General features: G+C 49.3%; 1 protein-coding gene across 50 annotated transcripts in view; it reads right to left on the bottom strand.

Annotated features, from left to right (window-relative positions):
- The window catches only part of OBSCN (obscurin, cytoskeletal calmodulin and titin-interacting RhoGEF), a 229,285-nt gene that overhangs the window by 35,711 nt on the left and 178,901 nt on the right, over window positions 1-14,673 (bottom strand). For 49 of the 50 annotated variants that reach the window (XM_027548670.1, XM_027548672.1, XM_027548699.1 and 46 more), the window contains 11 exons: window positions 14,011-14,289; window positions 4,450-4,528; window positions 4,084-4,208; window positions 3,733-3,930; window positions 2,806-2,838; window positions 2,570-2,668; window positions 2,240-2,458; window positions 1,796-1,868; window positions 1,456-1,523; window positions 346-465; window positions 56-195 (listed from right to left, as the gene is read on the bottom strand). In XM_027548670.1, coding sequence (XP_027404471.1) covers window positions 56-195; window positions 346-465; window positions 1,456-1,523; window positions 1,796-1,868; window positions 2,240-2,458; window positions 2,570-2,668; window positions 2,806-2,838; window positions 3,733-3,930; window positions 4,084-4,208; window positions 4,450-4,528; window positions 14,011-14,289 — 1,433 coding nt within the window. The remainder of the gene's footprint in view (window positions 1-55; window positions 196-345; window positions 466-1,455; window positions 1,524-1,795; window positions 1,869-2,239; window positions 2,459-2,569; window positions 2,669-2,805; window positions 2,839-3,732; window positions 3,931-4,083; window positions 4,209-4,449; window positions 4,529-14,010; window positions 14,290-14,673) is intronic. The other variant, XM_027548671.1, reaches the window with a different exon arrangement.

Below are 14,673 nucleotides of genomic sequence, written 5' to 3'. Positions count from 1 at the left end.
TACCCTGCCCCAGGCTCTCACCTCCCCTTCCCCCACCCCTCGCCTGCCCACACACCTCTCCTCGGGAGTCCCCGTCCTCGGACTCTGAGGACGACTCCTGGACACTGGAAGACGGGCGTGAACGGCCGTGCCGGGGGGATGCGGATGGCGTCTTCGATTCCTCGTCACTGTCAACTCCAGGCACCTGCAGCTTTGCTGAGGGACACAAGACATGTGAGGCCCTCAAAGGGCCTGCCCGACCGGCCGTCTCCCCCAGGTCTCCAGGGCATGTGGGTGGGGAGGGCCCAGCCTGGGGGTGCGGTCTCGGCCTCCACTGGAGCTTGCTCCATCATCAGCCAGCCTTACCCTGTGTGATCTTGGCCGACACCATCTCTGTGATCTGCGAAGTGAGCTTCTTCAGGAACTCCTCCGTGCCCACCTCGGCCAAGGACAGGTGGCTACGGGCCTCTGCTGCCAGGAGCTCTGCTGGGGGCCAGAGCTTGGTTCAGCCAGCTGTGTGCTCCACAGACGTGCCTGAACACCTGCCCCCAGACCCATCCTGGGCTTGGGGTCAGAAGTGCCGACAGACACACAGAGCTGGGCCAGCACTGCCAGAAGCGAGAAATTCTGACCATGACTAGGGGTCTCTTTGGCTCAAAAGCATCTGAGCCAAGGTGTGATTTAGGGGACCATGAACTTGGGGAAGCAGGGTCTGGGCTGTGGAGGCAGTAGGTGGCTGGAGGGAGAGCAGGCATTCAGAGGGCAGCAGGCAGCCTGCAAAGTGGAGGGCGGTGGGTGCAGGGGAGCTGAGCGCAAAGCTGAGCAAGTGGTCAGGCTAGGCTTGGAGCTTGGAGCTGAGGGGTTCCCCGGGGGGGTCCGTGCCACTTTTACTCCTGTTGTCCACTTGGCCTTTGGTCTGGGAAGGGGCTCGGGAGGGACAGAGATCAGAGGGAGCCCCGCCAGGCAGTATAATACGAGGACAGGTTCTGGACACTAAAGGCAGTGGGTTCAAGGGCTGGGGGGCCAGAACCCTGGCAGGTTCAGGTTGACCTTGATGGACACGGGATCCTTTGCGGGGCTGATGGGTCAGCAGAGGTGTTGGGGTTAAGGGGCAATGAGGATGACCAATGGTAGGCAGCACAGGAAAGGGAGGAGTGGGTAGATTAACGAAGCAAGTCAGTGAAGAGTGATCCTACAGGCAGTGGGCGTGCGGGATGCAGGGCTCCTTCCTCCCAACTTCTGTGCAGACTCAGTATTTTCCATAAAATACAAGTTTAAAACACGCCAAGGTGCTGGAGCCCTGCGCAGGTCAGAATTGGGTCCACAAGAGGGCAGGGAGCCCCGGCCTCACTGGGCCAGCGGTGTTCCTAGGGCCACACAGTCCGGAGGAGCCCCACAGTCCGGGGGCGGCCCGCCGAGCAGCCTCCTGCATGCCCCCGCCCCCCCTGCACAGATGTGTGCCCACCCTGCTCGTACCTTTCTTCTGCCCAGCAAGGTCTGTGAAAGTTGCAGGTTCTGACATCTGTGCAGCAACAGCTTGGGTCCTAGACGGGGAGGAGATACCCTGAGGAGCCTGACAGAAAGGAGGGTCTGGGGGCCGTGGGGCTAGACACCACAGTCAGGGTCCTGGGGAAGGACTCCTCTCCAGTGGGGAGCCGAGCCCCACGACCCCAGCAGAACAGAGCTGGGTGGGGGTGCAGGATGGGGCTCCTCCCCAGTGGTGGCACCACCCCCCACTCCCAGGACCTGCACCCTTAGGGCCCACATTCTCGGGCCCTCTCTGCTGACCCTGGCTCTGGAGCAGCCCCTCACTCACCCCTGCAGGAAGGTGGAGATGAGGGCCTCCTTCACCTCGGGCTGCTCCTCCGTGGCCCCCGCCTCCTTAGGCACTGTCGGGAGAACAGGGTGAGCCCCCGGAATGACACCACACACCCTTGAGTGCGGATTCTGGCCAGCACCCCTGCCAGTGATGCCTGGACCACCCACCAGGGGCCCTGTCCCCTGGGGCCCCAAGGAAGCCTGTGCCCGCTGCCCCAACTTGTCCACAGTCACCCCACCAGTGGCAGGAAATGGAAGCAGTGTGCACTTGATTCACCAGCCCTCGGAGGAGCTGAGAGGCCCGGGAAGAAACCACTCGGGGTGGTGGGGGCTTCTAGGAGGGTCTAGCTGAGCAGAGCCCAAGGGATAGCGGGTAGGGACTGGCCCAGGAGCTCGGAGGCGGCACGCTGCCCACTCTGCCCCGGTTCCCATGCCCACTCACGGCCAGAGACGTGCAAGCCTGCGGAGCAGAGGGCCTGGCCGGCGGCGTTGGAGGCGATGCAGGTGTAGGTGCCCTGGTGCTGTCGGCCCACGTCCAGCAGGACCAGGCTGTGCTGCTGGGCAGAGCTGGCCACCGTGTAGCCTGGCGTGTGGTGGCTGATCCACAGCACACCCTGCTCCGCTTCCTCTCGCAGCCAGTGCACAGCCGGCGGTGGGCTTCCTGTGGGCAGGAGTGCACGGTGGACGGCCCTTCCCCACACCAGGAGGGCGGCTCACCTCCCAGCCTCTCTAGAAGGGTTGTGTGTGGGGGCAGGGAAGCGGGACCGCCTACCTTCCACCTTCACGGAGAAAGTGATGCTGGAACCTTTTTTCACCTTCTTGGAGGTGAATTTCTCCAGGAACCGGGGTGGGACCAGCTGCTGGCGTGCATCTGGAAAGACACAGGGCACTGGTGGTCAACAACACAGATCCCTAGTTCCGCATGGGAATTCCACAACTCCCCCTCACACTCCCTCACTGAATCTATGCCCAGGGCCTCCCTCTCTCTGCCCTCTGGATTCAGCTCACCTAATGCTGGCTTCTCTTCTGGTTCATCGGGGCCTGAAAAAAGCACACAAGTCAGATCTATAGCACCAAGGTGCCCGCTCCCCTGAACAAGCCTGCCTATCAGGGTGGGAGTCTCAAGGGGGAGCCTCACCCAGGGGGGGGCCCACCCACTTCCACACACCACACACAGCACCTTTCCTAAACCTGGCTGGCCATGCAGACCTGGGATTCGCACTCAGGCCCCACGGACCAGATGCAATGCTACCCCATGTCAGCCCAGGGGTCGGGGCACGGCACTGAAACCAACACAGGAAGAGGTCTGCTCAAAAAGTCACACTGAAGCCAAGCCACAGGCAATGTTGGCTCCCTAGACCAGCGCAGACTTGGGTAAGCCCGGGAATCACCTTTCAGTGCTCACAACTTGGAAAAGTAAGGAAGTTCAGACTTCTACTTCTAAAATTACTATGTGCCTCTTCCTCCCCAGAGTCTACTGAAGGCCCCACGCTCGCCTGGGACAACTCCACCAGCTAACTAGCCTTCTAGCTAGTCAGATTTCATGGGCCCCTTGCCCTCTCAGCTTCCCTGGTGGCTCAGACAGTAAAGAATCTGTCTGCAATGCAAGAGACCTGAGTTCAATCCCTGGGTTGAAAAGATCCCCTGTAGAAGGGAAAGGCTACCCCCTCCAGTATTCTTGAATGGAAACTTCCACGGCCAGAGCAGCCTGGTGGACTGCAGTCCGTGGGGTCACAGAGGGTCGGACATGACTGAACGACTAGCACTTTCACACACACACACTTCAACTCTTAGGGGCACACACTCTCTGGGAAGCAGTTTCTGGGCACCTGTGACTTCTGTACACAGGGGCAGTGACCACTGGGTCCTGGCTTCAGGCCTGCCACAGCAACCCAGGTGTGGACGCCAGGCCCTGCCACATCACTGGGCACTCACCTCGGACCAGGAGCCGAGCAGAGGAGTAAGCAGCACCCACGGTGTTGCTGATGTAGGCCGAGTACTGCCCTGCATCCTCGCTGGTGACAGAGACAACCTCCAGAGTGTGGAGCATCTTCCTGTCCGCCATACGTATGTGTGCAGATGCGGTCAGGGGTTGCCCGTCTTTGAACCAGTAGAGTCGAGGTGTGGGGTAGCCTGAGGCCACAGGGGGAGTGGTGAGTGCAGGGCCCCAGCCCAGTGGGCACCGTGCCCTCCACAGGTCCTCAGAGAGCCCGGGGGTCATCGGTGACCATGCAACCGTGGCTTGGCAGGGGACAGCGCCATGCCCTCCGTCCCTCTCCCGCTCACCTTTCACCTTGAGCTGGAACTTGGCCAGCCGCGTGCCGGGGGCCACCTGCAGGTCCTTCAGCTCTTCCACCACCTGGGGCAGCTGCCCCTCCTCTGAGGTAGACTCTGTACCCTCTTGTTCCCGGCTGGCGGGGAGAACAAAAAAGTGGAAGCCGTGAGGAGGACGAGTGAGGGCTCCGGGACAGGAGGGGTGTGGGGTTGGGGTGGGTCAGTCCTGAGTTCTCCTCTGTGCTGGTGGAGGGTACGGTGGGCTGGCTGAAGCCACCACACCTGGGATGCTGTCAGTCCAAGCCACCACTGCCACCCCCGCAAGGACCCGGGACCACCAGCCCACTGGGCGCTGCCCGCCTCTGCCTGGCCCTCTACCTGGACAAGTAGCCCTGGGCACTGAAGTAGGACGAGGTCTCCGTGGCGTCCGCAGCAGTGTCATAGTCGGTGCTGGTCACTGCGGATGAAGGGTGGGGCTGAAGCAAGGCCTGAGCCTCATCTTCTTCCCAGGCACGAGCCCCACCCCCAGAGGGCACCCGATTCTCACTATGCAGCCACTCCCAGGGGACACTCACACTTCTGCACTTCTGAGTCAGAAGGAACGGGGGACGCGGCTACCTGCGGCCCCTCCCTGTCCCCAGGCTGCTTACCAGCCCATGTTTCCAGGCCTGAAACTGACTTCAAGACCCAACAAATTATCAATACTGGGCTTCATAATAGCAGACAGTGGCAATTAACTTAGTTCACTCCTTAGTTCCAACCAACTAAGGAACAAGGGTGACCCAGGTCTCAAAACCAGCAGCTGGTTTCCTCTTAGAGCCACAGTGGAGAATAAGGGCTAAATTTATCCTCTGCTGCAGCCTGAGTGCTGTATCCGCCCCCCAGATTCATATGTTCAAGTCCATACTCCTACCAGGATGGTGTCTGAAGGTGGGACCTTTTCAAGGTGATCAGGCTTAGATGAGGTCATAAGGGTGGAGCCCCATGAATGGGATTAGTGCCCTAATAAGAAGGGACCCCTTCTCCCTTCCCCCACATGAGAACACAGAGAGAAGACAGCTGTTGGCAACTTGGAAGAGGACTGTCACCAGGACCCTTCCGTTTCCATAATTTCAGGCAGTGCTGCCCCGTCTATGGGACTTTGTTATAACAGCCTGAAATAAGATACCCACCCCCAAAACAACCAAAGGAAAACAAACACAATAAAGAAAATAATGGCTGTGATGCAGTGATTTATAATAAGAAACAGAAGTTTGGTCTTCCTCCTGTTCCTGACTCAGAGTTCCTATACACTTGGAATTTCCTAACTGGACAGGCGTAGAGGTGGGGATTTTTTTTTCTAATTTATTTTAATTGGAGGCTAAGTACTTTACAATATTGTGGTGGTTTTTGCCATACATTGATATGAATCAGCCTTGGGTGTACATGTGTTCCCCTCCTGACCCTCCCCCCCACCTCCCTTCCCATCCCATCCCTCAGGGTCATCCCAGTGCACCAGCCCTGAGCACCCTGTCTCATGCATTGAACCTGGACTGGCGATCTGTTTCACATATCATTACATAACATATATTAATACATGTTTCAATGCTATTCTCTCAAATCATCCCACCCTTGCCCTCTCCCACAGAGTCCAAAAGTCTGTTTACATCTGTGTCTCTTTTGCTGTCTTGCATATAAGGTCATCGTTACCATCTTTCTAAATTCCATATATATGCGGTAGTATACTGTATTGGTGTTTTTCTTTCTGACTTACTTCACTCTATATAATAGGCTCCAGTTACATCCACCTCATTAGAATTGATTCAAATGCATTCTTTTAAATAGCTGTAATATTCCATTATGAACCACAGCTTTCTTATCCATTTGTCTGCTGATGGACATCTATCTAGGTTGCTTCCATGTTCTGGCTACTGTAAACAGTGCTGCGATGAACACTGGGGTACATGTGTCTCTTTCAGTTATGGTTTCCTCGGTGTGTATGCCCAGAAGTGGGATTGCTGGGTCATACGGCAGTTCTATTTCCACTTTTTTAAAGGAATCTCCACACTGTTCTCCATAGTAGCTGTACCAGTTTTCATTCCAACAACAGTGTAAGAGTGCTCCCTTTTCTCTGCACCCTCTCCAGCATTTATTGTTTGTAGACTTTTGGATAGCAGCCGTTCTGACTGGCATGAAATGGTACCTCATTGTGGGTTTGATTTGCATTTCTCTGATAATGAGTGATGTTGAGCATCTTTTCATGTGTTTGTTAGCCACCTGCATGTTTTCTTTGGAGAAATGTCTGTTTAGTTCTTTGGCCCATTTTTTGATTGGGTCATTTACTTTTCTGGAATTGAGCTGCAGGAGCTGCTTGAATATTTTTGAGATTAATTCTTAGTCACTTGCTTCATTTGCTATTATTTTCTCCCATTCTGAAGGCTGTCTTTTCACCTTGCTATAGTTTCCTTCATTGTGCAAAAATCTTTAAGTTGAATTAGGTCCCATTTGTTTATTTTTGCTTTTATTTCCATTACTCTGGGAGATGGGTCATAGAGGATCCTGCTGTGATTTATGTCGGAGAGTGTTTTGCCTATGTTCTCCTCTAGGAGTTTTATAGTTTCTGGTCTTACATGTAGATCTTTAATCCTTTTCGAGTTTATTTTTGTGTATGGTGTTAGAAAGTGTTCTAGCTTCATTCTTTTACAAGTGGTTGACCAGTTTTCCCAGCACCACTTGTTAAAGAGATTGTCTTTTCTCCATTGTATATTCTTGCCTCCTTTGTCAAAGATAAGGTGTCCATAGGTGCGTGGATCTATCTCTGGGCTTTCTGTTTTGTTCCATTGATCTATATTTCTGTCTTTGTGCCAGTACCATACTGTCTTGATAACTGTGGCTTTGTAGTACAGCCTGAAGTCAGGCAGGTTGATTCCTCCAGTTCCATTCTTCTTTCTCAAGATTGCTTTGGCTATTCAAGGTTTTTTGTATTTCCACAAAAATTGTGAAATTATTTGTTCTAGTTCTCTGAAAAATACCATTGGTAGCTTGATAGGGATTGCATTGAATCTATAGATTGCTTTGGGTAGTATACTCATTTTCACTATATTGATTCTTCTGATCCATGAACATGGTATATTTCTCCATCTATTTGTGTCATTTTTTATTTCTTTCGTCAGTGTTTTATAGTTTTTATATATAGGTCTTTTTTTTCTTTAGGTAGATTTGGATTTTACATTAATGATGTGATTTTTTTTCTGAAAGCCCCTAAGGATGTGGTGATTCTTCCATAAGCCAGGGTAACCAACCACAGGATTAGAAGTTTGGGAACCTCTGACCATCAGGAAGGAGAGAAGGGCTGGAGATTTAATTCAATCACCAATGGTCAATGATGTAATCAGTGTGTCTGTATAATGAAACCTCCATAAAAACCCAAGAGAATAGGGTTCAGAGAGCTTTCCCATTGGTGAGCACACGATCAGGGGAGAGTGGCAAGCTCGACCTGGGCCGTTCCCACCTGCCTGGCCTACACATCTCTTCCATCTGGCTGTTTCTAAGTTATATCCTTTTATAATACACTGCTAACGTAGTAAGTAACATCCTTCTCTGAGTTCTATGAACCACTTTAGCAAATTAATCAAATCCAAGGAACGAATCACCGGAACCTCTAATTTATAGCATATTGGGCAGAAGCACAGGTGACAACCTGGACTTGCAGCTGATATCTGAAGTGGTGAGAGGCAGCTTTGTGGGAGTGAGCCCTTAGCCTATGGGATCTGATGCTATCTCTGGGAAGATGGGATCAGAATTGAGTTAAACTATAGGACACTCCAGACCACCTGACCTGCCTCTTGAGAAATTTGTATGCAGGTCAGGAAGCAACAGTTAGAACTGGACATGCAACAACAGACTGGTTCCAAATAGGAAAAGGAGTACGTCAAGGCTGTATATTGTCACTCTGGTTATTTAACTTACATGCAGAGTACATCTTGAGAAATGCTGGGCTGGAAGAAGCACAAGCTGGAATCAAGATTGCCGAGAGAAATATCAATAACCTCAGATATGCAGATGACACCACCCTTATGGCAGAAAGTGAAGAAGAACTAAAGAGCTTCTTGATGAAGGTGAGCGAGGAGAGTGAAAAAAACTGGTTTAAAACTCAGCATTCAAAAAACTAAGATCATGGCATCCAGTCCCTTCACTTCATGGCAAATAGATGGGGAAACAGTGGAAACAGTGTTAGACTTTACTTTTTGGGGCTCCAAAATCACTGCAGATGGTGACTGCAGCCAAGAAATTAAAAGACGCTTACTCCTTGGAAGGAAAGTTATGACCAACCTAGATAGCATATTCAAAAGCAGAGACATTACTTTGCCAACAAAGGTTCATCTAGTCAAGGCTATGGTTTTTCCTGTGGTCATGTATGGATGTGAAAGTAGGACTGTGAAGAAAGCTGAGGGCCGAAGAATTGATGCTTTTGAACTGTGGTGTTGGAGAAGACTCTTGAGAGTCCCTTGGACTGCAAGGAGATCCAACCAGTCCATTCTGAAGGAGATCAGCCCCGGGATTTCTTTGGAAGGAATGATGCTAAAGCTGAAACTCCAGTACTTTGGCCACCTCATGCAAAAAGTTGACTCATTGGAAAAGACTCTGATGCTGGGAGGGATTGGGGGCAGGAGGAGAAGGGGACGACAGAGGATGAGATAGTTGGATGGCATCACTGACTCGATGGACGTGAGTCTGAGTAAACTCCGGAAGTTGGTGATGGATAGGGAGGCCTGGTGTGCTGTGACTCATGGGGTCGCAAAGAGTCGGACATGACTGAGTGACTGAACTGAACTGAACTGATAGGACACTCATCTGGTGTCTCAGAGAATTTCTTTTTGTGGGAGAGAAAATACCCACAGGTTAGAACTGGATACAGAATGAGCAGAATGGTTTTCAAATCACAGGAATTATGCAAGTGAAGGACAGTGATCTGTTAGAGACAGGAATGCAGGCAGATTCTTTACTAACTGAGCTATGAGGGAAGCCTCAGGAAACAACAGTGGGCCCTATAATTGCCCCAGCTTACTGCCTGAAGTTTACATGAAGGGGAAACTGAGGCAGAGCCAAGCAGATCCTGAGTAGAGGAAACAAGAGCTGATGTCCTGAGAGACAAAGGCAGTCTTTGTCTATGGAACAGAAAATCAGAGAAGAGAAAGCTGTGCAGAGAGAGGGCCCCCTCCAGAGCACCAATTGGTACATGCATACAGGAGAGCCATCTGAAAGGGCCAGAGAAGACAGGGCCACAGGAGCACAAGGGCTGAAATAATGTCTGTCTACAGGCAGATTGGGCACTTTCATAATTCATAGGCATCAGGTAGAGTGCTCAGGAAAACTTACTTCAGCAGACAAAGACAGTCAGCCTTGGACTGAGCACTGCCTTGGCCCCACCTAACAAATCACACAAGGCATATCCAAAAGGATCCAGCTGCTTCCAAGTAACTCACTGTATTACTCAAGAAGACATGCAGAAACACAAAATACTCACCTCCCAATGGGGTTAAATTCACACTGTCAGGCATTCAGGCAAGACTGTCAAGACATACAAGGAGTCAGAAAACACACAACCTATAACATGTAGAATAATCTGTCAGTTGAAACCAACTCAGACTTGACACAGATGTTAGAACTGAGAGAGAAGGAGATTCACACAAGCAATAGAACTGTCTTCCATGTGTTCAAGAAGTTAAGATGAGATCTGCTGCTGCTACTGCTAAGTCGCTTCAGTCGTGTCTGACTCTGTGCGACCCCATAGACGGCAGCCCACTAGGCTCCTCTGTCCCTGGGATTCTTCAGGCAAGAACACTGGAGTGGGTTGCCATTTCCTTCTCCAATGCATGAAAGTGAAAAGTGAAAGTGAAGTCGATCAATCGAGCCCGACTCTTAGCGACCCTATGGACTGGAGCCTGCTGGGCTCCTCTCTAGAACATATCAAAAAGATTCAAGTAGGGTGGCTTCCACAGTGGTCTAGTGCTTAAGAATCTACCCACCAATGCAGCAGACATGGGTTAGATCCCTGATACAGGAAGCTCCCACATTCTGCAGAGCAACTAAACTACGCATCACAACTCCTGAGCCAGCCTTCTCGAGCCTGTGGGCCACAACAAGAGAAACCACCACACCAAAACAAAGAGCAGCTCCCGCTCCACGCAACCAGAGAAAGCTCACATGCAGTGACAGCCCAGCGCAGTCAAAAACTAAAAGGTAAACAAATAAGTCATTTTTAAGAAAAATGATTCAAGTGGAACTTTTAGGGATAAACAATACAATGGATAGGATTGACAGCAAATTAGATACTATAGAAAAAAAGATAGTGAATGTAAAAGCATAGCAATAGAAACTATGAAAAATGAAATGCACAGAAAACAAGAGTTTTAAAATTTAAAAGGATTATTAGTAAGCTGTGGTACAACTTCAGCTGTGCTCAGTTCTCAGTCATGTATGACTCTTTGTGAACCCATGGACTGCAGCCCACCAGGCTCCTCTGTCCATAGCATTTCCCAGGCAAGAAAACTGGAGTGTGTTGCCACTTCCTTCTCCAGGGGATTTTCCCGACCCAGGGAGTGAACCTGCATCTCTTGCATCTCCTGCATTGCCAGGCTGATTCATCACAAGATTCTGCAAGATAATTACAGAAAAACATCTACTTCTGCCTCACTGACTAGGTCAAAGACTTTGACTGTGTGGATCACAAAAAATGGTGGAAAATTCTTACAAAGATGGGAATACCAGACCACCTTACCTGTCTTCTGAGAAATCTGTATGTATGTCAAGAAGCAACAGTTAGATCTGGACATGGAACAACGGAATGATTCAAAATTGGGAAAGGAGTACGTCAAGGCTGTATATTGTCACCCTGCTTTTTTAACATATATGCAGAGTACATCATGAGGAATGCCAGGCTGGATGACTCACAAACTGGAATCAAGATTGCCAGGAAAAATATCAATAACCTTTGATATGCAGAAAGTGATGAGGAACTAAAGAGCCTCTTGATGAAGGTGAAAGAAGAGAGTGAAAAAGCTGGCTTAAAACTCAACATTCAAAAACTTAAGATTATGGCATCTGGTCCCATCAATTCATGGCAAATAGATGGGGAAACAATGGAAACAGTGACACACTTTATTTTCTTGGGCTTCAAAATCACTGCAGAGAGTGACTGCAGCCATGAAATTAAAAAACGCTTGCTCCTTGGAAGAAAAACTATGACAAACCTAGACAGCATATTAAAAAGCAGACATCATTTTGCTAACAAAGGTCCATATAGTCAAAGGTATAGTTTCTCCAGTAATCAAGTATGGGTGTGAATGTTGGACCATAAAGAAGGCTGAGCGCAGAAGAATTGATGCTTTTGAACTGTGCTGCTGGAGAAGATTCTTCAGAGTCCCTTGGACTGCAAGGAGATCAAATCATCAATCTTAAAAGAAATCAACCCTGAATATTCATTGGAAGGACTGATGCTGAAGCTGAAGCTCCAATACTGTGGCCACCTGATGCGAAGGGCCAACTCATTGGAAAAGACCCTGATGCTGGAAAAGATTGATGGCAGGAGGAGAAGGGGATGACAGAGGTTGAGATGGTTGGATGGCATCACTGACTCAATGGACATGAGTCTGAGAAAACTCCAGGAGATACTGAAGGACAGGGAAGCCTGGCATGTTGCAGTCCATGGGGTTACAAAGAGTTGGACGTGACTGAGCGACTGAACAACAGGTGCAACTTCAAGTGCCTCGATTATTTGTAAGTCCCCAAATGAAGGGGGAAAGGAAAAATATTTCAAGAAATAATGCCTCACAAATTTCAAACTTAATGAAAAATATTAAAAGTGTTAGTTGCTAAGTTGTGTCCAACTCTTTTGCGAGCCCATGGATTGTACAGCCCACCAGGCTCCTCTGTCCATGGAATTCCCCAGCCAAGAATGCTGGAGTGAGTAGCCCTTCCGTTCTGTAGGAGATCATCTTGACCCAGGGATCAAACCTGGGTTTCCTGCATTGTAGGCAGATTCTTTACCATCTGAGCCCCCAGGGAAGCCCCATTAACTCAAGAAGCTCAATTAACTGCAAGATAAGGAACTTAAAGACAAGTGCACCAAAAAATATGATTACTCAAAAATCATTGATAAAAAGGAAATAATAAAAAGTAGCCAGAGATTATGTTTGCAGGAATTGACAAGCTGATCCTAATATTCATTAAAAAATACAAGAGACTCAGGATGGTCAAAACAATCAAGTTGGTGGACTCACAGTTTCAAAACTTAATACAAAGCTACAATAGTCAAAGCAGTGTAGTAATGGCATAATGACAAACATCTGGATGAATGGAAGAGAAATGAAAGTCAGAAATAAATCTATACATTTAATGGAAATTCATTTCTGGCAAAAAGAGTTCCAAGACGATGTCATAAGGGAAAATATTCTTTACAACAAATGATGCAGGTACTTTTCCCCAGCCCATGGCTTTTCATCCTCAACACTTGAGTTTTCAGAGCAAATGGTTTTAAGTCTGAGGAGGTCCACTTTACCAATTTTTCGTTTTAGGGCGAAGTCTTAAAGTAGTCTTTTCCTAGCCCTTGATCCTGAGGATTTCTCCCCACGTTTTCCCTAAAAGTTTGATAGGTTCATATTTTACATTTAAGTATGTAATCCATTCTAAGGTAATTTTCATACAAGGTTGAACTTCCTATTTTTGGTTTATTTTTTTAATTAGTAAATTTTAATTGGAGGATACTTACAATATTGTGATGGTTTTTATACCTCAACGTGAATCAGCCACGGGTGCACATGTTTCCCCCATCCTGAACACCCCCTCCCTCCCTCTGGGTTGTCCCAGAGCACTGGCTTTGGGTGCCCCGCTTCATGCATCAAACTTGCACTGGTCATCTATTTCACATTTGGTAATATACATGTTTCAATGCTGTTTTCTCAAATCATCCCACCCTCGCCTTTCCCCACAGAGTCCAAAAGTGTTCTTTACATCTGTGTCTCTTTTGCTGTCCTGCATATAGGATCATCGTTACTGTCTTTCTAAATTCCATATATATGCGTTAATATTGGTGTTTCTCTTTCTGACTGACTTTACTCTGTATAACAGGTTCTAGGTTCATCCACCTCATCAGAACTGACTCAAATATGTTCCTTTTTATAGCTGAGTAGTATTCTATTGTGTGTATGTACCACAACTTCCTTATCCATTCATCTGCCGATGGACATCTAGGTTGCATCCATGTCCCAGCTATCGTAAACAATGCTGCAATGAACGTTAGGGTACATGTGTCTCTTTCAATTCTGGTTTCCTTGGTGTGTTCATATTTTTGCCTGCTGCTGCTGCTGCTAAGTCGCTTCAGTCGTGTCTGACTCTGTGCGACCCCATAGACGGCAGCCCATGAGGCTCCCCTGTCCCTGGGATTCTCCAGGCAAGAACACTGGAGTGGGTTGCCATTTCCGTCTCCAATGCATGAAAAGTGAAAAGTGAAAGTGAAGTCGCTCAGTCGTGCCTACAATTGTTCAAATTACGCCAGCACTATTTGAAATTCCATCCTTGAATCTGAAATTCTGTGTTTCCTCTATTTGTTTTTGGATTTTTGTCAAAAATCAGATGGATTTATTCGTACTGAAGCTATCTAGGGGCCCACCAGGAATCAGGAACAAAGATCAAATATATATATTTCTTATTTTGCCACAGCGCCGTTAACCACCCACTGTGCCCATGGGGTACCTCCAAATCTTCCCAGGTTCTTCCCCATCCCATTTACCTCCCAAGGGGGGGCTCCAAGGGAACTCTCTATCTGCCACAAGACTTTTCGGCCCCAAATTCTGCCTGACCTGAGACCAATGCTGGGCTGGGAATCCTCCAGCTCAGCACTGCCTCTCACTGCCAGGATCCCTGCCCTGCCTGAATCTTCACACCCAAATGTGCACTCACGGTCCACTCGGAGCTCAGCCTTTGTAGAGGACACACCCACACTGTTCTCGGCCAGGCAGCGGTAGACACCCATGTCTGCTGGCACCACAGCCGTGATGATGAGCTGGTGACCACCCTGTTGATCCTCACTGATCATGTAGTGGTCATCCTCCTCCAGCATCCTCCCATCCTTGAACCACCGCACGGTGGGCACAGGCTGGCCTGTCACCACACAGTCAAAGCTCACAGGGTACCCATCCAGCACCTCCTGATTCTGTAGCTCGGTCAGGAACACCGGGGCTAGAAGAGAAGGGCAGGGCATACAGCACGTCAGCCCTGGGCTCCCCTCAGCTACCCCAGCTGCCAGAAATTCAATGCTGCACGGCACCCATTCACGTGAGTGCTCATAGACTGGTGGCCAAACAGAATTCTGTCTCTGTCAACTGAGCTATCCCCTCCTCCCCACGCTCTACAAGAATCCTCTCTTTGCCAGCCTCCCAAGCTCCCATGAGGTCAGAGAGATAGCAGACAAGAAATGGGGAGGAAGGGGAGGTAAAGGGAAGACCAAGGCTGGCAGTCTGGGATTGGAAGCACACAAGCAGCTCGGAATTAAAGAGGAAAAATGATGCTGTGGTTGTTTACGACACCCCCTTTAGGGTATCATCATGATGGTAATCATTATGA

Source organism: Bos indicus x Bos taurus, chromosome 7 (assembly GCF_003369695.1).
Source record: "Bos indicus x Bos taurus breed Angus x Brahman F1 hybrid chromosome 7, Bos_hybrid_MaternalHap_v2.0, whole genome shotgun sequence".
Classification (NCBI taxonomy): Eukaryota; Metazoa; Chordata; class Mammalia; order Artiodactyla; family Bovidae; genus Bos; species Bos indicus x Bos taurus.
This window is presented reverse-complemented; position numbering and strand designations above follow the sequence as displayed.